The sequence below is a fragment of the Channa argus genome, chromosome 20 (genome assembly GCF_033026475.1).
Source record: "Channa argus isolate prfri chromosome 20, Channa argus male v1.0, whole genome shotgun sequence".
Lineage (NCBI taxonomy): Eukaryota > Metazoa > Chordata > Actinopteri > Anabantiformes > Channidae > Channa > Channa argus.
The window spans coordinates 8443094-8467376 of NC_090216.1; the positions used below are offsets into that span (position 1 = coordinate 8443094).

General features: G+C 40.7%; 1 protein-coding gene across 4 annotated transcripts in view; it reads right to left on the reverse strand.

The window, feature by feature from the left end:
• LOC137105942 (adenosine kinase-like) overlaps window positions 1-24283 on the reverse strand; it is a 99034-nt gene that overhangs the window by 25698 nt on the left and 49053 nt on the right. For all 4 annotated transcript variants that reach the window (XM_067488788.1, XM_067488790.1, XM_067488787.1 and 1 more), the window contains one exon: window positions 2550-2720. In XM_067488788.1, the coding sequence (XP_067344889.1) occupies window positions 2550-2720 (171 nt within the window). The remainder of the gene's footprint in view (window positions 1-2549; window positions 2721-24283) is intronic.

Genomic DNA, 24283 nt, shown 5'->3' on the forward strand with positions numbered 1-24283 from the left:
AAGACAGTAATTACAGGATGGATGGGAGACTGTTATATAAGTGCGAGGCTGCCGATAGGCCAGGCAGGGCCTGCGGATGCCAGGTTTCAAACAAGCACCAGCAGGATTGAATTACAGAATTACACTGGGTAGACTCAGTGAGAAACACAGACACATTTTAACATCTGAAGCAGACAAGAACAAAAGAAGAACTATTGGCTATTGAAGGCATTTCTTGAGACTGTGTTGTTCATGAATGTTTGAATTTAAATTGACCAAAAGGGACTGAATCCCAGTCATGACAAATACCAGAGCAATTCTCTAAAACTACAAAGTTGCACAGGATTATTATTCAAAATGCTCCATAAAAAGCATTGCTCCCCGTAAGTGAAGCTCTGTATTGTCACTCAGTAAGTTTGGGAGAGGACAGCACAGAGAGGCAGACACATTAGCCTTCCCTTACGGCACATTCTGCAAGGCTATAAGAGTCAGCCTGCATGATCCTGACTGTCACTGACTTGTTATGAAAGCATTGGGGGCTGAAGCTGATGTATCACTTTGGGGGGTGGATGTTGAGGCCAAAGGAGGGCCAGTGTAGGCGAGGCAACCCTGCTGCCTGTCACTCACCATGCACCACTGCATGACCGCCAACCTTGTCTAGCTTGTGCACAATGGGAGGTCTGGGTCTTGACTGCATGAGCAGTCATTCCCCACTCGCTCATTGCAGCAGCCAACACAGACTAAGGCCAAAAGGAGTCAAAACACTAAACAGACATTAGTCCAATATAGTTCCTGAAAGACCTTGCTGCTTGGGGCAACTGAGTGGTGAATATCTGCTCTGTTTCACACTGGATCTCTTACTTTGGACGTCTCAGTTGGGTTCAGTTTTGGAGAGCAAGCCCTGACAGTCTCCTAAAGATAATCTCCTTCAACAAACATACATTGCAATTATCCAGAGTCATTAAAGAGTAATGACTAGAGGTGTGAGCAAACTTCTTAAGCAAACAGTTACAGTACCACCCACCTGAAAATACATAACGCTTGCAAAATGTACACTGAGGTTTAGGAGACAGAATCGTTCCTCACAGCAATTAGGGAGGGAGAGAGAGATGCATATATAAAAGGGAGGTCTTATGTTGGAAGAAGAAAGAAAGGAGGAAAAAGCTGAAGTCAGCAACAGCAATAAATTCCCAAATACTGGGCAGTTTCTTCCAGTTCTGTTCTGGTCTGCAGGCCCCATCTCTAACCTGAAGATATGGCTCTGTTTAGCAGCTTTAGCAGTGGGGAGGCGAGTTCATCCACTCTCCTCTTGTCCCGCCAATAGGGGCAGTTTGTCCAGGCAGTGCGTCAGAGTCAAGCTGGTCTGTTAGAGGATACGTCCCAGCATCACTACGGTCCGTGACCAAAGCTTGACCTCTAACCAGCTACACACTTCCACAGAGCCGAGAGAAATCAATAGATGAGCTGGCATGAAATGATGTTGAAACAGAGCTGATTACTAAGCTAATTCTTTTTCAGTGATAAGTGAGAAGTTAAATTGATACTGAGTAGAAATGAGAGCAATGGAATGTAAGAGTGGACCTGGCATTTTCTTTTACTTTACACACTGAGAGGATATATGTACAGTTAGTGTAAAAACTAAAAAGGACTTGGAGAGAATAAATATGTTTGATATTACACTATTAAAAAATATTCAAAAGTAATATTTAGAAATTAGAGAATCATCCTATCATACAACATACATAATGGTGTATCCCATGTGGTTGGCACCGGTCAAACCCCTTTGGGTAACATTTTAGCCACTTCACCAAGTCGAATCAGCAGCAGTCACATCCGTGAGGGACACACCTCTAATTGGATGCGCACTTTAGTGAATCATTGGACAAGAAGAGACCAAGGGCTGACAATGCCTGTAGTGGCATTTACAATTACTTATCAAACATATCTACCTTCAGAAGTAGCTATAAACCATCTGTGGTGAGTAAAAGTGTTAGAGAAATGGTAAACATATGGTAAAGGGTAAACGTTTGTATATCCCCGATCCTAGGCTGTCCCTTTTTGTCTCTGGCAGCTGCAGAACACACATGCTAATTGGCCACTGTTGTCTTTGCAGTGTGTTCAAGTGCTACCTGTTGGATAAGAACAAGATGACGTGAGCCAATGCAAAAGTTGGCCTTGGTCACCGAGTTACATGATGTCGTTACTTATGTGCATGTAATCGTTAGCATGCTCACAATAAGAACACTATGATGCTGCTGTTTAACAGCAATAATTTTCTTCACCCAATATTAGCATGCTTGCATACTAACACACTGACAGGAATGCCATTTTGGATACACAATATATGGTCATAAATCAAGGTACCGTACAAATTAATCCTGAGTGATCCTGTAATGACATTCGATAATGATTTGAGATGACTAAATAACCAAGAAAAAAACAAAAAACAAAACAAATGACTGAAGACATCCTGTAAGCAAACACACATTCACATTTTACTACACCATTATTGTACCTACACCAAAAAAATATCTGCCCTTATGGGGATAAACATAACTTGTTTTACTTACCGTCTCATTGCCAAACAAGATGTCCACGTAAGGCATGACCTTCATCAAGGGTTCTTTAAAGAACTGGCTGATGAAAGGTGCTGAGAGGTTCATGCAGAAGATTTTGTTGAAATCCGAAGCGTGTCTCGCCACCTTGATGATTGACTCCGGAGACACGGTCAGGAAAAATCCCTAAAAACAAGACAGTAATATTTACCTATTTACGTCATGTTTTTAGCAGTTTCACTGACCGCAACTTTAGCTGTCTGTACCACTGTACAGGCAGCATTAGCCATGTTTTGACAACACAAATTGGGCCAGAATGGACTGAACTACTGGCTGCTATGGATTGAAACACTTAAACTGCTAATTTGTGGGTTTTGGATTCAGTAAGGCAATTTTAGGGTGACAAGGCTTGGTATTATTTAAATAACACAGGCCCCAAAAGGGGGAAAAAAAGCAGGGTGGGTGCTCAAACATTTATCTGAAATGGTTTCTTAGAACATACACAGAGCAACAAAGAAGAGGAAAAGGGCAGGAAAAAAAAAAATCCATCCAGGACAAAGCCTGTGGCTGCGCTCCAAGGCTCGTACTGGAGGAAGCAACATGCACGTATCTGATTATAGGCTGAACAAAAGTCTCGTCTGGACTCTCCTTACTTGGTAACAAGAGAGGCAGGTCCACTCATTGTGTGAATGAATACAAATCAGGTAAGAAAACACCTTTGTGTTTCAGGTTGAAACCTGAAGCGAGACTCTGCTGCAAACCACACAAAAACAATCCTCCTTTGATACTGATCTTCTTAACCTTGTTTTTCAGCAACAAGCTGCTCTGTAAAACCACTGTGTCACAATAGGGGCAAAGGGGGAGAAGAGAAGAAAGTTTCAGCACACGGATACATTTAATCTGCGTGAAAAGCTTCTATTGTGGGCTACCGTGCAGTTCTCATTAAAGCACTATGACATTTGCAGAAACGGAGGAGCCACCTCCACGAAAAAGAAAAGGGTATAATACTGATGAACAGAGGGTGACTGTCAAGTCAATCAAAAGTACAAGGTATTACAATACAACTGTGCTAGTTGAACTCTTTATTACACAATTATAGTGTCATTCACTCTCTGGGCAGATGTTCTCGTTCCTCTGGGGCACTGTAGGCCCTTTGGTTTTCTTTTTGAAATGTCTTTAAGTTGAGGCCCAGGTCAGTGCCTGTGGTTGCTGTGTCATGGTACCATCTGCTGAAGACTAAAAAGGTGTTTTCAATGGGTATGGGAGCACAAAAGAAACTCACTCTGGGCTAATGGCCCATCACTGACCCTGACATTTTTCGTTTGCCATGTGCCAACGTGTCAGAGGAAGGGAAGATTGTTTTCTGACACAAATGGTCTTTTTTGCTAGTTGAAAATAAACTGTCACGGTTACTGTAATGTTAACGTTGATCAAAGTCTGGCAGCTCGATCAAATATCTTGAGGGGTGGTGAACTTTAAAAGCTATGCCACAGCTTCTCTAATCACACACTGGCTCAGTGTAATTTCCTTTTAACCTCGCTACCACTGCCAGTACATTAACTCATTTCTGAAAAAGTAAAGTTGCTTTTAAATACATTCAGACTCATTCACTTTATTTGTTTAATTTATTGCATTGTAGATTTGATTTAAAATAGATATCAGTTGCCATTTCTTTACTTGATAACCCATAATTTCAAAGTGAAACTCATTTAAACCTTTTGCAAAATGATTAAAAATGTAACTACTATCTCTCATTTACACAAGTATTTAATCATTCATCGGTGTGCCACCCCAAGTGTATCCTGTTTGCTTTAACAGTATTAGAGATGTGTCCAGAATGTGACTGGCCACCATGTATGGCAACTTAAACTGATTGGACATAGTTTATATACTGTACCTACCTGTATATATAAGCTCCCACAATTCACACTAAAGTTTTTAAGGTTCCTATGAGCACAGTGGACTCAATCATTGGTAAGTATTTTGGAAACCACAAGGACTAAAGTTGGCTAGTGGGACAAATTAAGAAACAGGACAAGAAACCAAGAACCCAACAACCACTCTAAAAAAAGACAAACAAAAAAAAACAACTAAATAGGTCTAAATACCCAATGAAGCAAAATGCCAACATTAAGGTGCTTAACCAGTCACCTCTTAAAACTCCAAAGCCTAGTAGTGGTCCATGGAGAATCTCCTACCAGAAACAACCCCAGTGGTGCACTGCAGAAATAACACATCATAAAAAAGGTCATCCCCCCCTTTTATACAGGTGAGGAGCGAGCACTTACGCTGCAATTTTACAACTGTACCTACACTGCTGGTATAACCCCGGCCCCGGTTTGTGCTATTTACACAAACTAACATTAAAAGAAATTAATCATGAAAGTGTTTTAATCTTCATGCTAGGCCTACCAAAAGAAAAAGGAAGTAACAAACTGATGTTTTAAAGAACCCAAAGTCCGCACCTGTCATTGAGAGTACACATTCACTATGTAGTCTTTTGACATCTGTCAAAAAACATTTTTTCTGGACAAAAACTGATTAAGATCCATCAAGTTTGAAACTCTTTTTACATCTCTATGTTTAAAGTCAAGCAATCTTGTTCATAAAAATCACATAGTTCACTTTTTCCACTGGACTCCAAATGTTGTGACTTCAGTGGGTTGTGGGAAAAAAAAAAGCCTCAGTCTGAGCCATGTGAAATTCCAGTTCCCATCAGGAGTCTCTGCTGACAACGAAACACGAGATGTTAAGTCTTTAGTGCTGCGGTGTAGATCATGTATCAAGAATACCAGGATCCAGTTTCCCAGGTGTCAGAAAGCCCTGTGAAGTGGGGTGACTATCACATGTCCAGGTCAAGATGATCAAAGTGCTGGGTACACTTCGTACAATTTCCATCCAGCCAAAACATTCAATAAAGCATTCAGAAATGCATTTCCTGGCAGACAATAATGTGGAGTGATGTTTGGCCATGTCAAGTAGTAATTTGAGGGGAGAGTTGGAAAGGCAGGGCATTCATTTTCAATGTTTAACCTAAAAAGAGGAATGACTTCCACTTTACTCACACAAAGAAAATGTCTAAATGCTACTCTGAGATGAAATTAGTGGTAAGCTAACCATAGAGATCCTAACTACACAGCAGCGGCACGCTATCACACTTTGCCTGCATTGTATCAGCATTTTCCCCGGGGCTGCTCACATCTGAAAAGCTGGGTGTGATGGATGGCATGTTGTCACAAAGCTTAAAATAAAAGTGGACATCTGAAGGGTAAAAATGATCTATTTTGGGAAGGACATTGTCATTTGCACCACCAGCAGAGGTAGTCAGGCAAAAGTAAAAAGCTTTTCTCGCCCCCAAGTCTATTTTAATTCCTCCAACACTATCTCTGTGAATTGAGTAATTATGGTCACTGTAACTGCATAAAATTTAATAAATCCCCAGATCTTCATCAAGTTTATTAATAAAACTGCAGGTCTGAAGATTTTTCTCAAAGGGTATGACAATCATAAAATGCTCTCCTAAAAGCTGATCCACTCAATGTTTTATGTTAACAATGGGTGAAGTTATCATGTAAAGTATATCATATAAAGGGTAGTGACACAAAACATTATCGTTCCCATTGGGTCTAGGGAAACTTTTTTCTTCTTTCATCACCCTTTTACACCCTGTTATAGCCTGCTACGTTTCACTTTAGATTAAGTCATGTGCCCTGCAAAAGTAAAGATGCATATTACCCTGAGATGTAGTTGGACAGAGTAAAAAAAGAGGATCAATATTACACTTACATTCATAAGGTTGCCAAACAATGTTGCTTTGTGCTTGTTTATATACATGTGGTCACCATATCCACTTCTTAAGGTGATATTTTGCATTTGAAGCAATGGCCTAAAAAAAAAAAATGGAGGTGTATCGATGGAGAGCACTGATGCAAAAGCAGTGTCCTGATGAGTTGTAGTCAAAACCTCTACAATGGCAGAGCAATGGCGGCGAAGCGGCTTCAACTACTGCATTGTGTCTGGCAAAAAATTAAACTTCAACTTTTGCTGTAAAGCAACGTGTCATCCAGCAAATACGTGAATATGAATCTTTCCGTTTAGACAAAAGAAAAAATGATTGTCAACGTGGTAACTCTCCAATGCTTTATTGTCGAATTAGCTTTCCAAGGCATGAATGCTCCTCTATTGTATTTCATCACGTCACAGCTACCCGTAGCAACACCAACACAGCCCGTCTTTAATACAGCACTATTTTCAGTGTGAATTACAGCATAAATTTGCAGTCACACAAGCACCACTCTCTGTGAATCTTTGTTCAAATTTACTTGAACTGGAGCCTGTTTGACAAATTCAAAGACATGTTCCTTGTTTTGGCCTCAAGGGTTGTAATTAACTTTGTTTGACTTTTACCTGCAAATTCAAAATATAAAGCCAACAGAAACATGCATGTGCTGTGATTTCAAAATAACCTACAAACCAAAAAAAAATAATCTGTTCGGGTAGAGAAAGGGGCTATGAAAAATATAGAAAAACACAAATATAGCATATTCAAATCTATACAAATCTAAGTGACAGAACTTTAATGTACTGTAGCATATGTACAATTTTGCAAAGCCAGTTTGTTTCAAATGTCTTAAAAGAGGTGTTCTTTTATAAGGGAATTCCTGCGGCAGTGTTTCAAAGCTTTCCAATCTAACCCAGGCCATACTATCCCTTGTCATTACCATACAGCCCCCCATCATGCTCTTTGGTACACAGGGTTCATTAAACAGAATTAGATGTCACATAGATCAGAGCCTGTGTGATGCCACACACTGCTCCCCTCTTCAGTTATCTCTGTAAAGCACCATTGTGGGGTGGATCGATAGCTGAGGTTTGGTGCTTCATTAGCTCAGTGTGACTCCATTTCCATCAAGACACCTCTGGCACGCTACGCTAGTGTTGTGAGCTATACTGTATTTTACTCCATGATCCTAAAGGTCGTGCTGTTTTACACACAAACACACAGGGACAAACAAGACAGTCACACGGGATAGTGGGTGGAGGATTGTGTGCCAGTCTCTGGCTTGATAAACATGAGAAAGGAAGAGCACAAACAAACAAGGGTAAGTGATTAATGGTCTCACAAAAGTCCTTAATTGTACGGAAAAATGACAAGGGTAAAGAGAGCTCTTTGAGGATTTCTACTTGTAAGGCAAAATATAAGAGGAAAAAGCTACAAAACTACAATTCTAATGACATTTTATGCATCTAAATGGCCATTTGGTTTCATTTAAAAGAAGCAGAATTAAACCAACAGAGAAGATACATGTGGAACAATCTCACGACATGATGCAGCACTCTCTGCACTTTTATGATGTTTGATCTGACTGCAAGGCAATTCAACCACGCTGATAGCATCTGCCTCTTCTTCTTCTCTCTTCCATTAAGAATCGTATGCTGGTGAAGCTTATCAGACATCTAGGAATTCATCCACTTCTTCTGAGGGATCTGGAGGGAGGCCAGCTGTACTGGAAACAGAAGGCCGGGTTGTGCTTTTTAAAGGCTGCTTGGAGATGAGGAAAGGGGGCTATCATGTCAGCCAGGATCTCTGGGGCAACATAAATGTGCCACAAACGGTGGATTTAACAACTGGGCAGAGACATCACTTACTAACTACTGCTGTATTTATTTCTAAAACATTTTCTCTGGTGTAAATATTAGACAATTTTAAGCTAGTGGATATTTTTCTCCAATGTCATGAAGGTCTCTTGTGGTGTACCAGAAATATAGAGATGCCGCAGGTGGGTCATGGTGATAACCAAACATACCTGGCTAAGGCTGTCTTAATGAGCATGGATGAAACAAGACATTTAAGCCAACCACAGAACACTCGAGGGGAGCATGTGTCACTCCACCAGACTGCAATTTGTACAACCATCAAAGACCGTAATTACATTAACCTCAGACGCCTCCACTCTATAAAGTAAAGGAGGAAACCACTTCCCCGGAAAAAAAATTAAAAAAGGTTTTCAACCCCAGCTTGAGTTTAAGGTTTGGTTGGCATTACAGCATTGGAACAATTGGTTTGATTTGAGTGGTATCTCACTTAAAGTAATTTGAGATCAGCTTCAGGTCTTTTTAAATGGATGCCTTTTGCTCTACCAATATGCTCTACAGTTTTAAAAATGTGTTGGCCGGGGGAATAGGCCAGCCTGAGCGGGAGAGCGGGTTGCCAAGGAATGAACTTAAGATCTAAAACAGACAAGATTTAGAGCCAAGAGCATTTAAATGCCAATACTAATCTACACAATAATTCAACACATAGCACAAACTGACTTTCCCTTACAGATACCATATGTTACCTCAGTAAAGAGATTAAACAGCAAAAAAAAAAGACACGCCAGAAGAGGTGCTTTCTTCTCCTTAAACGGTTATCTTGGTAACGCAAAAGAAAACCATACAACTTACTCTTTGTTCATGTTATAAAGACAAGTCTGTGTTCCTACTGTTGTTCTTACCTCCATCATTGGGAGATTAGCCCAGAACAAACTGTTTGGTTTACAGGGAGTTAAAATTTGCTAATGCAGACACTCTCAAGTGTCCTTGTCTGCCACACTGCACTTAATTAGCATTTTAGTAAGAGCAGTTCTCTCTCCTTCAGTACCTCTGAAGGGGAAACATCACTTTGACGCGCACAAAAACACACACACACACACATATACTGTATACTTCTGGAGTCAAGTTGAGCTCCTGTAGTATTTTTTTTTTTTTTTTTTTTACACAATTTGAGAACAGGATGAGGAATGGAAAGGGAAGTCTGCAGGGGTCAATGGAAAAAATGGCAGAAAAATGTGCGATGTAGAAACAGATGTTGGAGCTTCAGAGTTGTCTTTTCTGAACTGGCTCGAAAAGACATATTAATATATGGGTCAGATGTATAAAGCAGAGGTTCAGTGTCAGAGTTTAGACACTGCAAAGTGGTTTCCAGTTTCAATGACTTGAAGGTTGTGCACAGACAGAAACCAAATCTGCCCAGACATTCCTGCTGCTGGGAAGTGAACATTTCCAAATGTGCCACTCTGTGGAGTTAAATGAATTAGTGCACTTAACTTGAACACTAAAATAAGGAACCGAGGAGACAACCTTTCACTGTTCGCAGTCGCTGTAGTGAAAGCTAGCACACCAGGTTGGAAAATTGCAGGTAATTGCTGAAGCCATTGAATCCAGTTTGGTTTTGGTTGAAAGACTAAAATAACAAAGCTCTGATTGCTGAAAAGACAAGGGCAGGGAGCTTGAAGGCCCTGTTGCTAAGAGTTAATTTGATACATATTTCTCCCCCTTGAAATGTCTGAGGTACTGGCAAGAGACGGTGAAAGAAAAAAAAAAAAGAGTGAGAGGGAGGGTGAGACCCCGCTCTCCCTGCAAATACTATCCATCTGCCATATTACATTTAACCAGCATGAGAAGCTAAGGGAGCGCCCTTGCACAATATTGTGTGAAGGCTGTCAAACTCAATGCAGGAGCTCGGTGGCCACTGCTCAGAGCTGAGGACACGGGACTGCTTAAATTCAGTCTAATAATAACTTCAGATTGTGTGCGATCTGCACCAGCAAAATAGCAGAACACATGAAAGAAAAGAACGTTCAACCATTTCAGTTTCTTTTGAGAAAATGGACCAAAAAAACTGTAACATGATGGCCCCTGGATGAAAAGACTTACAGCTACCAACAGGTTTTTGGCCAAATGGCCAACTTCGACTTATAAATGAGTGGCAAATGTAAAAACGTTGAAGCAAGTTGATAGAGTGCAAACTTATTATACCATTGATGTTTAAAATAGGAATTTAAACCATTTAGTATCACACTTCTGTAGATTTGAGGGGACTTAAAAAACCCGACAGCTATAACAGACTCACGGAAGGCAGAAACATTTTTCTCCTCAGGCTTAAAAAATCCTGGATGTAAACTCCAACTTCCCAATTTTCTAGTTTTTATGATCTATAATAAAACATAACTATAGGGCTTTATTTATCTGACCCACAACCTGATTTCTGTCTGTGAACTAAATGACTGTTTCACAACTAAATCAAACACATTCTCCTCTGGACTTGCCAGCATAAATTATAAAATCAGACAGAGCTTATAGTATTAGGACTTCAGTAACAACACTGTGCTTACACTCCCTACTAGTATTGCTACAGCTCTAAAATCAAGCTCACAAAAAAAAAAAAAAAAAAAAAAAAAAATCAATTGCCCGAAGGCAAGAAGTGTGAACCTTCATACCTTAAGCCCAATTTCCTTGAAAGTGGAGGTCCTAAATCAAATCAAGCCAAGCCAATGCACCGTGGAATTATGCAAAAAAAAAAAAAAATGACACAGCTATATAAAATGACAACTGGTGAGAAATACTGCCAAGGCTCGGAAACTTTAGAGCTTGTTTATTCATTCCACATGTTTTTATCCTCCTGGTGCTGCGACGATGCTATGAGTCAACTCTGATTGTCTTTGTCTTTATTCAAACCAAAAGGGAGAAATATTGACTGCACACAGATGATGTAAACATTCAAAGGGGAAGACCACAGAAAGTGAACTAAACAGATGGTTTACTGGTTTTGTTAATGCAAGAATGAGTTCTGTAAAGACTCTGTTGTTACTGTGCTATATGTATTTCCATTGTTAAAAGTAAGGTGTCTATTTCTAGTAAATCCTAAAATTGCCTTTACAATTCACTGTGGAGTGAAGAGCACTTTCCTACCTGTGCACAGCTAATCACAGCTGATGGAAAGAACTCAGCACGACTTCAAATTCATAGTGACCAAAGTAAAAAAAAAAACAGTAAAGTCATTGAAGGAGCTTTCAACTTTTTAAAGTGTATGCATGTTAATACCATTAAAAGTAAGTCCCCGTTTCTGTACTTACTCCCTGTGAGTTATTGTGAAAGCTATTGCTTTCCACTGGGCTAAACAGACATTTTCCTCTCTTAAAGCACTCAAATATTAGTAGTGTAGTGAGCTAAGAGCTTCTCCCACTTGAGAATAGCATCTCAGACTGAGATAGATATAATCACAGGCAGAAAAGCTTTCTTAAGCTTCAAACAATGGCTCAAAATCTCAAAATTCAGATGCTGATGGTAGGCGTCAGGGTTGTCTGCCAAAAGGACAAGTAACAGGGTGAAGAAATGTGTCAGATGTTAAATTAAAATTGTTCAGAAGCATTAGCATGCTGCTTGCCTTTGATAATTCTGACCTCAAGGCTTATTAGCTGCAATGTGTTCAATATTACCTCTCTGTCGGATAAGATGACTAATACACATCAGACTCTTGTTTTATGAATCTGTGCTATATGTACCTACAGGCTTAAATCAGCCTTATTTTACTTGTGGACCTAATGCAAGGTTGACAGTTTAACAAAAAGTAATATTGAGCAATTCAAGCCTAAAAAGATAGCCAGCCTACCCCCAGGCTGACTCAGAGCAAAAATACTGTATTTCCATGGTAACAACCAATGCCACTTGTTGACCAGTGACACCAACTACATTTTAAAAAAAAATAACAAAAAAAAAAAAAAAAAATGGATAACGTGGATACCAAGTGTCATGTTGTCCTCCAGTCTGAAGAGGTTTTTTCAGGTCTTGTGCATCTTGTAAATTTCTTTCAAGTGAAGCATTGTTACTTTGTACATTGTTATTGTTATTTTAATTTGTTTTATTTAGGTACTATTAGACTTTTTAATGTTTGCAGTTAAATGTCTTTATAACAGTTCCCTTTTGCTATCAAATGTGGCAGTGCCACACCTGCTGGGGTGGAATGGGATTCAAACCCGTGGCCTTCTTCTATTAATATTGCAAAAAAGGAACCACATGTTTTTAATGCACATAAACCATGGGGATGGAAATGCACCTTCAGATTCATTCTAAATGTGCTTTTCCACTCATTTACTGTTTTCTACATGGTACATAAATGTAACTTAAACAGTGGACACATATTTAGGCATATTTGTAACTATTAAATATTGAAGCTTTGTGTTCTTTACAAGGTGGACATACTGTATATTATTGCTGCAAGGTATACTGGCTCAGCTGGTATACCATATATATAATTTTCTGTATGATTTCTGTATGCAGCTATGTGATTATGTTACAAATGGAATGCACCAGAAAAACATGTGCCATGTGGTTTTAAAAACTAGTAGCTGCTGGTGCTAACACTACTAACTTAAAGGACTCCACCACCTCAGCAGATGATGTGTTGGTAAACCTGGAGTAGAGTCGGGCACCAGTGAAACACTAAAGCCAAGAACAACTGAACACGCATTTTCCCAAAGCACTGTAAGTAACTGGAAAAGCAATCAGCGGAGCAACATTTCAAACAGTACAATTCAACTATCCAAGGACAAAGTCGTGCTCCAGACAGTTGAGAACTACGAGCAAGAAATCACATTTACTTCAGCTCACTGGTGCATGTACTGGGTGATAAACCAAGGCCTTAGATTGGTCATAACTCTGTTTGTGATCACAGTATTAACAATGAAGCGAAATTGTCTCTGGTGTGAATTTTAAACCTCTTTAGCCAAGACCACAGAGAAGACCAGTTACTCTCTCTCCTGATTTATTATTACGAGAGCCTCTTAGACAGAACGGAGAGTCATCCTCCGCCTCTACAGCCACATCCATTTTTCTAAAATTTCAAAGTGCTTGAGATTTCTAAGTGGAGTAGACTTAATGACACGCACAAGATGCAGAGTGCCACACAGGAACTGTGTAAATCATCTCTCAATAATATACTGACTGTACATTTGTTGTACAGTTGTACATGTTATATGCCAGTGTTTGGTGACTAGAGAATCCTCCTCTTCAAAGACAAAGAAACATTAACAAAAATCCGGTATCCAACATGTCAGTCTGGTTGAAGAGTATCCATTACTTAATATACACCCACACTTCTTAGAGCTGAGCCGCAACATGAAAAATTACCACTTAAGGGAAAAATAAACGTATAAAGCTGGTCTGAAGAGCAGGAGGTGGAAGGTTGCCTTCTAATTGCTGGAGGGGAGAGAAACCACGTTAGAGTAAACAAAGTCTGATCGATGGTGGGGATTATATCAGAAAGAGCCTTTGGCCTTTGGCCAAGACGAGCAAACACACTGGTCTCTGTCTCTGCTACAGATGGAAAAAATAGCCAAGGCAAAAAGCTGGTGAGTTAAAAGCATTATATTTCACAGAGGGGGGGGAGCAGATAGGGCGTAGTACAATGCCAGATATGACATGTAGCCAACTATATCACATCTTCGCTATTTGTATCAGACAGAAATGCCAGTAGATAAGAGAGCAGTGTTGTGAGTTTGATGGAGGGCTGTTCCGGCTTGGGGCTTAGCTTTAGGTCAGGCCATACTCCCACGGCGCTGCAGCGCTGCCTGTGAAACCTCTCCATCACCACACGCACAGGTTCAACGCGCTGTTAGCTGGTCACGGCCGGGAAGAAATGAATTCTCTATACTCCAGCTTCCATGTGGCAATTGCAATTCACATAAGCCACTTAAGGAAATCTGCAGAGGGAGAGAAAAAGGTATACAACTGCGAGGGGCTTACGAGTTATTGGAGCCTTTTAAACACGGAGCAGCCTCGACACACAAGGTTTCCTTTTTACCCCAAGTTTCGTAAACGAGTTCACTCTATTGCCTTTAAAACCACTGTAAAGGTATTTTATCTGAAAATAACATAATTCATTGCCTCTGTCTGAAACGCGTTTAACTTGAAGATGTAATACGAGCACAAGTGCTTTGGTCTCAATTGCAGGGATTAAAAAAGCAAGTAGGTATGTACAAAATGTAAGCTATTCCGTCTGGGATGTCATTTAGCACAAAAGGAATACTAATGGCTTTTGAATCCATTTAGAGACTCACTTCAATTTTTGATGTATATTAATGGCCCGTGTATTGCTTTCTCCTCATCCAACAAGGCTGTGTTCTGCTAAATTTCACCATAATATTCATGTCGATAAGCAGGTGACGACTTGGAGAAAGGACTGATTATATTTGCTAATCCCCAAAGAAATTAGCCGAGATTGATGAAAGCGTGCATATACTCCACACAAAGCCTTGGGAGTCTCTAAAAGCTGTTACCATGGTGGTATCCCATTAGAATAACAAACATTTCCCCTGGATGTTTAACATCGCTTCCCAGTGAGCACAGCCCTCCCCAAACCTCCCCACTCTCCCTCTCTCTCAAGCACCTGCCTTCATATTTTCCACTTCTAAAATTCCACCAGCCGCCTGAAAAAAAAAGGAAAAAAAAAAGAAATAAGAAATATGAAATGCAGAAATCACGAGAAAACTTGAGTGCCAAAAAAGGACTTTTCTTCAAACCTGTAATAACTTTCCATGGGAATAGGGAGAAACTTAAAAAGAATAACACTTCCCTTTGATTTTCTACTCCTACCACTTTTTTAAGCAGGCAGTGAATTTCCTGGAGTGATAAGGGCTTAGCCAATGTAATCCTCAGAGGACCCTTCTCTGGCATGCCAGGAATCAAGAAACCTTTCCCTCTCAAAAAAAAAAAAAAAAAAAAAAGGAAAAAGACACAGAGAGGGAGGCAACAGTAGGTTTGGGAACAAGTAGGGAGAGGCAGCCAGCATGCCATCTCCCACACATGCTGGCGAATTCAAATTAGCATGTGTGGAAAGAGCAGCCGGACTCGCCTCAGCTGGAGATCAACAGAGGAATATTGATATGACAATGCAAGGGGCTTCCCCGACTCAGACAGCAGGGGCCACCGAGGATGCTCTAATTGGCCTCACGCAAGGAGGGGAGAGGGAGGGGGGCACCCATAAATGTTTCACACAGATTGATTCATTATCAGTTTGCTCGACAGGCTGGGTGGGCCTCGTAAAAGTGTACCATCTTGAACTGGTAGCATGTAAGTCACTGTCACCGCAGCAGGACAGAATATATCATGCCGACCTTTCACTTCAGATATTGAAATGAGAGCCAGAAACATGACTTGCCACGCTGCAGGACTACTACTCTTGCATTTCAAAATGCAGAAGTAGAAGGATAGTGTGATGATAGGTGACAGTGCAAGGGAAAACATTAATAATTTACCAATGCCTTCCCTGTCAGCATATGTCAAGCTATGATGTGGCGTCTTTTTTTTTCTTGCACCAGGCATCAAAGCTGGCTTGCAAGTTTAAGGTATAAATATTCTCTTGATTAGGGAGTGACTGCCCGTGTAAAAATAAAAGGCATTCTATTTGTATTGTCATGCAAAATATATGTCAAACGTTTAACTACTAGATCAATTTAATAACTAGTGTCTGGTTTGTGGTTTACATTACAGGGCAATTAACGCTGCTGTATCTTTATGAAAGCTTAAACATACTATCTGCTGCGGTAATTTTCTATACGAGATGTCATAATATTTCACAGCCAAACTCTCCTAATGTGGTTAAACTGATGTGTTCACTTAGTGATAGATGTGTACGAATTATTCAGTATCACACAAAAACTAATCTGTCCATTAAGAAAAGAACTGCAGGCTTCACAGACATGCAGAGATGAGGAAGATCACTGGCAGCCATTTAAGAGCCGTGAGAAAGGCAGTTGAGCATCTCAGCTTCTCGCTGGGTGGTTGGTTACATGTGGTTGACACATTTGCATCTTCAAAAGATGCACACAGACAAACTCAATATGTCAGAGAATGTCTGGGCAGCATGTGGAAAACCCCAGTCCTTCCTCTGAAGAGGTTTCCTCCCCCTCTCAAAGACTATTCTAAGTTTTGAGGTCCTTTATCTGTCAAGCAGTTGTTTCAACAGTAAGTTGTAAACAAGTTGCTTGGACTGGATGCACAGAAAACAGTTGCTATATAACATGCAGCACTATCTGCTCTGCACCAAACTGAAAAAGCACTGCAGGAAACTACAAATCAGGAGCCATTACACAGCAACAAATATGACAGGAACAGTGCTGCACATTATTTGAGCTCCAAGAGTCATTCACTCAGTGTCTCTTCCAATGAGCGTGAACAATGCAAGCAGAGTGTGCATTGTGCTGCAGAGCAGGAGACTGTTCCTCTGAATTGGGGGTAAATTACAAAAGAGGCCTGTGCAAATTAGACGTGATGGCTTCATAATACGTCTGAAGTGTCAGCTTCTCCAGAAACCTATCCCCAGGCTACACTCACAGATCGACGCTTTGAACTTCCAATTATTCCTGCCAAAACGCTGCTATCACGGCGGTGTAAAACAATCATTCTAGCATTACAAAACATGCAGGATCAATGTTGACTCAGTTCTTGTCAAGTCTGCCTTCATAGTATGGGTTAGTTAACCTATTTAATATCCTCATGGCATGAATCATACTGTAACAACAGTCTAAGTCCCTTTATTCCTTTCAAATGCAACTTTTGAAAGAGGTCCTAGAAGAAGATTAATATCTCTGAAGTGTTTGTAGTGGTTTAAATCCCCAGAGAGCATTTGCTGCACGAGGAGGAAGAGGACCGGAGGGAAACAGCTGTATTTCAAGAGGAACCATCCAAATCTATGTTCCCTCTTGATATTCATTTTGGGAAGGAATATTCAAGTGCTATCACGGTTCCATAAGATTACAGCACAGTGAGGACTCATAAACAGAAACACAAATCCTGAACAGGATATGGCATGTGTGCAGCTGCTGAGCAATTTCATTTTACAATATGACCTCAGTTGCATGCATAATTCTGCTTGCAAAGAAATAAATTACCTTTGCAATTTGGGACACCTCCAAAAGGTGCAACTGGGTGCAGTTTGTCGACAATATGTTGAGCGATTGTGAGCTCAACAGACAAAAAAAAAAAAAAAAAAAAAGGAGGCTAAACCCAGGCAGAATGACCAGGTTGAATATCTCAGCTGAACTGGAAAAAGTCACCACAATGGCTGAATAGAGTGAGATTCTGAGAATAAAATGGAGCCCAAGGGAGAAGGATACAGAAAGAAAAATGCCTCTTGTAAACACAGACTAAGAAATATTTACTCACGAAGCTAAACATTAAAGTGTCTTCCCATCCTTAATTAAGTCTTGTTTATATTTCCCAATGACGGATGAGTAATATACATAGGACGTCTAGTTGAGATGCATCAATATTGTCTCCTCAGCTGTGCCTGCTACATAATTAATACACACACTGACATGACATGGATATGATATGACAAGAGAATCAGAGGCGAAGAGTTAGAAAAAGAGCTGAGTGAATGCATTTTTCATGAACTGCAGAGCTCCCCAGCCAAGGTTCTAGACATGATGTTTCTGTTTCAGAGATAAAAACAGGGGCACAGAGGGCAAGATAGGCAAATATGTGGCTGTATGAAAACAAACCTGGGATTTCATATGCAATTGCACTCATAGTGATGTGTCCACATCTCTGATCACACATCCAGAGGTCAACTTTGATCAGCCTTGCGTCTTGCTCTTGGCTACCAGATTGAGGTCCTGTTGAAGAAAAAAAAAACTGCAAATGTGATACAACATCCTCTGATCTTTCTACTTCCAGTTGATGTCTCAACATCTGATGAGCTGTGGCATTGCTGCAGCTGCTGATACTTAATAAAAGTGAAGGCTGGATTACTTTAAGGGTAGTGTTTTCCATTTCTTTCACAATTTCTCCTCAGATTGGCGAAGCTATAAATAGCCTCGATTTCTAGTTCTGGGGGGGGGGGGGCTCACACAGGTGTAGAGAAGAATTCATTTTGCAGTGCAGTTTGGACAGGGCTGCTCTGCTCTACACCACTGGGAGGAGGGCTTTACAGGGGCCATTCCTCCTCATTCAGTGGCATTACCACCCCACTGTCACTGTCAGTCTGTCCCCTCACCCATCACAGAAACCAGGGCAGCCTCACAGCCCGTCTCAAACCTCCCAACTAAATCACATTCTCCGCACAAACGGCCGGGGCACGCAGCATCTACTGAATCTAATCTAATCTGCCCATCTCCTGCGTCCCTAAACGTGCACTGTAAATACACACACACTAACACATACACACACACACACCCTGTAAGTCTCTGGAAAAACAGGCCAACATCTCAGCACCTGAATCATGTACATGTGTGGTGTAACAAGAGTCATAATGCAAATCAGAAAACAGGATTTGCCTCCATAATTGGGACTTTATCAGCTCATTAAGAAACAGGGAGGCATCGCTGAAATGAGCATGCAATATTCACATTAAAATGGCCAAAGGAGAGAGCACTTAGAACATATCAACACAAGTCCTTGGGAGAGAGAGAAGCAGCTATGATTGATAAGGTTACTTTCTTGTCAGCTTAAAAAAAAACACCTAGGGGAAGCAGCAATTTAGCAGAAAGAACAGAGTGAATGTTCTCAGGTGGCCCTGATGGCCACTTGTCTGCCCGTCAGTGTTATATTATCCAACACAAAATGGCACATCTTATTAAAGATTTGACAGATTTATTATTACAGTTGTTTAACCTTGTTATAGGCAAATCATGTTAGGGGTTCAAGGAGACCCTCTCCCACTGAATTACAATCATTTTCTCTTGATTTAAATTCTCACTGTGTGGCCGGATCCAGTTACCCCATGCAGGCACATTTCCTGTTTACATCCAGCATCACTCAAAAATCAAGTGTGCGTGGGGGATATTAAAAAAAAAAAAAAAATCATACGAATCAGGCCACTTGTTGCACTTCAGGTCCTGTTTAAGAAAATACATTAGAACACCGTTTTTTTTTCACAGCTATTATGTCAAAGAGAAATGATAGGGTACAAAGTCGGTATTCCACCCTCCTGTGGTTCAAACTGCACCACTAGCACTTACAGATCAGGCTGGCAGGTATACAGATTCATCAGCATTACAGTGAGTGGGCAAAGCAGCATTAACACCACCGTCTCTGTGTGACAGACATAGATGGGTAATGTGCTGGCATATTGTGTTTCACCTATAGCAATTTCTGAAGTTTCAAGTGTTCAGAGGTAAAATCGTTGCATATAGTGTCACGATGACTGAATATGTCATTAGGCCTACAGTGAGAGAACTGTCATTATCTACAGGAAGTTGATGATTGAGGTACACTTTCATACTTTTGCGGAGGAAAAACATCTGCATGCCTTTGGGAGAATCAATACAGTTTGAGCTGTCAGAATGCAAATCATGACCATTGTGGCTGCATGACACAGGATGATGCACTATTACTTATTCTGGCTCCATTCAATGTCATCATTAGCCTTTACAGTGTCAAATCCGCTCAATAAAGGGCATTATTTCCGAAAGGATGAGCGCTGCATTAATCCTTTTATGCTGCTTTCAGCAGGATAGAGTCTCCCATAGCTAATATTAATGCGCTAGGTGTCAAGAGTGAGATGGCTAATCCTGATAACTCAGGATGTACAGTCAACTTTGCAGATGGCTATCTGCCCTGGACTAGCACTCCTAATAGGCACAGGAACAGGATGTGCTTTAAAAGCTGCACTTCCCAAATGTCGTCTTCAAAGAAAACTATAATTTTCAACGGGGCTTTCTGAACTGAGAAGATAAGCCATAGAACGGGGGAGGACAAAATAAAAATGATGCTCGCCTTAGAGAGTAAAAAATAGCTTCCTGATATAGTCCTAGCTCCCTCTTTAAAGCTGACACCTAGAACATACAGTTTATCAATTATACATGAAGCCAGAATCCATCTTCTGTTGGCAGCTTGTTTGGATCTGGCCCGAGCCCTCTGAGTGGTGAAATGTGTCTGGGAGCCCCCATCCCTCCTGTCGCCTTTTTCCACTCACAGCCTGTCCTTAAATCAATCCCTTTTTAGGCCTGAATTTATTTTTCCTGTAACAAATCTGTCTTGGCAAATGATGTCACATAAGCGGAGAGAATGACAGCCTGATGTCTATGCAGGGAACATCAACCTTGCTCCAGCAGCCTCCTCCCAAGGTGAGTAATCATGCTGAGGAGCGGTGCAGTGTGTGGATGCCAGCCAGAGTCCAAACAAACCCAGAGTCTGTTGCTCAAGATAAACAAACCAATTAGGGGGAAGGCATGTTATTCCTCAGTTGGTGGGATATTTGCTAGATGGAAAATAATCAATGCATTCTTATTTCCACGGGGTGAAGCTGAAAAGTCCTGAGCAGAATAAAATCTAGGCGAAGAGGGAGAGTAAAATTATTCATTAGAAAAAATAAATAATGTGCCTAAACTAGCTACTAGTCATGTAATTAATCCATGCAGGCTCAGTGGAGAGAGGAGCACACAGAGGGGAAGATTCATCATAGCTTTGCGCCTCTCGCTCCCAGGGATACATGCCCTTCTTGTGTGGATGAGTCAGCTTACATCTTCTGACAATTGTGAGCCAAGGGCTTTGTCAAAAGGAACCACAGTTATTGTTTTGATTGGTCCCCCCTTGTTAGGTTGGGAGTGCAAAATGCTTTCAAATGTGATTGTGCCACAGCATCTGAAAATAAGGCACGCACATATAGAACATCAAAAAGGAAGATGTCTGCTTTTTATTTACTGAGGACAATAATTTGGCACTCTGGCACTTTCCCTGGCCTCTCCTCCACTCTGGAACAAGCAGCCCTATCAGTAATTGCAGGGAGTGGCCCCGTTGGCCAGCCGAAGCATTAGACGACTGGGCTCACGGTGGATGACATTCAAGCTGGCCAATAACGATGGACATGCTAATCAAAGTGGCTCTGGCCTCCCCATCACAGTGCAGCTGGAGGACTTTGCCCAGTTGGGGTGGATGTGCAGCTGCTCTGGCTGCATTTCTATTCTAACCCTCAGGCCCTGGGCACCAGGCTAACCACTGGCACAAGAGTTTAGATGCCGGGAGGGGGGGGGGATGGCGGAGGCAAACAACGGCACACATGAAAAATAAATCACAGCCAGCTTGTTAGCATGACAGGAAGAGAGGGAAAGAGGAAGAGAGGCAAACAGAGAGGAAGGAGAAGGGAAAAAAGAACTGGGTTAAGAGATTTAACGTGCTGCTGAAAATCTGACACTTGCCAGAGGTCCAAATGTTCCACCAGAGCAATGGCAGCCCTGCCGGCTAAGTCTCTATAAAGCCTCTAAAGCTGCTTACAATATACACTTGAGGAACAATAGATAAGGTCAGACTGCTAGCCTATGTCTGAGTGGGAACATGTATGAAAAGTAAACCCTTTCCCACTGCATGTGTTAAGCACAGACATGTTAACTGAAACCAGGACAAAAACCTAGTTTCAGTTGTATCACATTCACTATTCAGCCAACTTGTTAAAAGTCATGAAATCCAAGCCTTTGAGGAATTTACCAGACAAATTATTATTATTGTTAGAGGTTTTCAAATTCAAGGATTTCCTGCATTTGTCTATGTCAACCGGCTATTAAGGGGTTTTGGACTGCTCGTTGGGAAAAAAGGTAATTTGACAATACTTGGGATTCTGGGAAGCAGTGATGATCATTTCCCACTTGTCAAAGAAATCAATATAAACACAACTAAAACCCTAATTGAAATTTGTTATATCATTAGTTTTACACATTTGCCAAAAGTTCTCAAAAGTTCTTTTTTTTTTTTTTTATCATTTCAGGAAAAGAGCAAGTAGTTTAATGAGAAGAGGGATGCCTCTCTGATATCCCTCCACTGCATTTAAAACTATAGCAGGCAATTAGTTTAGTTTAGCTTAGACTGGAAGGAGAAGGACACTTTATTTCCTCTTTTGAGAGTCATAAAGTGGTGATTTGCGAGATTTAAATGTGGTTTGACACTTTGGTTTCCATACATTTAATCTGTATGGAAACCAAAGTGTCACAGCAACAAGCTGCATTTGTGTGTTGGGGACTATTTTTTCAGGTGCAGTGACTTCTCATCAATGTGCTGTTGCCAGGCAACCAGCAAAAACTTCACTGCAAGACATCACTGCTCCTGCCCAAGAAATAGTCCAACATATAACACCCCATAAACTTTTCCTTTTACACTTCAATAAAAAGAGAAGAGGAACTCTTGAGTCAACACACCCTAACAAACCACGGACTGAGATGACTAACTGTGTTGTGTAAGGATGAAGACTAACAACGGACAACCAAAATAGTAACAATGAAATTACAAATTCTCACAAATTAATTGTTGTCGTGAAATATCGACCAGCTTCTCTCCTATCCACACGATTCATCACACGCAGGCATGCATTGTTTGGTGTAAATACCTTGTGCAATCGATATGCAACCAACCGCCTATGAATTGACCAATAGGTCAGGGTCACATGTTGAGGACTGAGCATTCTCCATTTGTTAAAGGAGAATTTATGATGTGAAAGAAAAAAAAAAAAACTAAGTGGACTGAGTTAAGAATAAATTTTTTGGGTCTCTTTTCTTTGTCAAATTTGCATCCTGTGCTGAACCATCTGCCGTAACAACGGGCACAGCAGCAGTAATCACAGAATGCTAACACACTGAATGGCTAATGATAAAAAAATAATTAAAATTGAGGTATGATATAATGACAAACTTGAGGATTATAACTTAAATTGGTGAATTATCAAATCATTACAAAATATTATATTATCCTCAGAAGTCATTAAACTCCTTTAAAAAGGGAGTGGAAAAAATTACTGGCAGTTTACGGTGGATGCAGGCCAAACTGGCAGGAGGAAGATATGCACAGGCTTATTACAGACCATAAACAAATTACAGCAACATAAAAGGGAAAAATGAAACCTTGCAGAAGGAAACAATTCTCAAAGAACAGTGTCCAGCATCTGCCGCACAGAGATGCACATCTGTGATGATTCTTTGTAGGCCACTTTCATAAACTGTCGAGTTGACCTGCGTGCTGCAGATGGTTTGTGGTGAGGAGAATATTCCAGGAATATTTATTCAGTCGAGGCTTTATGCTCCAGCGTGATAATATAACAGCGTCTGACACTTAACTCTACTCACTATCTTTGCCCAGGAGACACACTATCCTAAAGCGTCTGCAGTTCCATCATGTGAATCTTAATCAGATACTTAGCCAGTAGAGCAGGTTTTTACTCTCCCTGGTGAGAGTATCAACACATGGCCATCAGGCACAATTCACGGCCGCAAAGTGGCTATTTATTTTCTGCTCAGCATTACTTGACAAATAATTACTCAGTCTATTCAATTAAGCTGTGGAACTCCCACAAATGGCCACAACATCCCAGTGTAGAACTAAAATATTATTCTACAAGTTGGGTCTCATGAATAAAAAGGCACACACAGACACACGGTGCTTTGATGCAGAGGGAGCGAGAGGACAAGGTGATGAAAAGTAGAAATATCATTAAGTCTGAACTATTTTATCCCCTTTACAGTGAGGCAGAAGAAAACAGACTTGCTGCCGGTGGAGCAGATGCACACAGTAATCCAGGGTGAAAGGGCATGGTGTTTTCCCTGCTGAAGAACAAAAACTGTTTTTACAAGGTAATGTGGGTGTACAAGGAAAAAGCCACTGCATGTTGGTAGAGTAATATGGACTACAGCCTGGAAACCTGCCAGAGTCCAAAGAATGTGCCACCCCAAGAGATGCTTACTCAAGATACAGTGAATTTAAAGCCGTTTCTCCACTGTTCAAATTAGGATGCTGGAGAAAAATAAATAAATAAATAAAAAGACTCCCAAAATAAAATCAGCACAACCCTGCCAACTTTTAAATATTTCCCCACACATTTCTAACATAGAAATAAATAAAAACTAATTGCACAAATATACAACTCTAAACCAAAATACATGTTGCTGAATGTGATGATGAAATTTCTCCTTCATAATAACAAAATGAGGTAAACTCTGACATCCTAT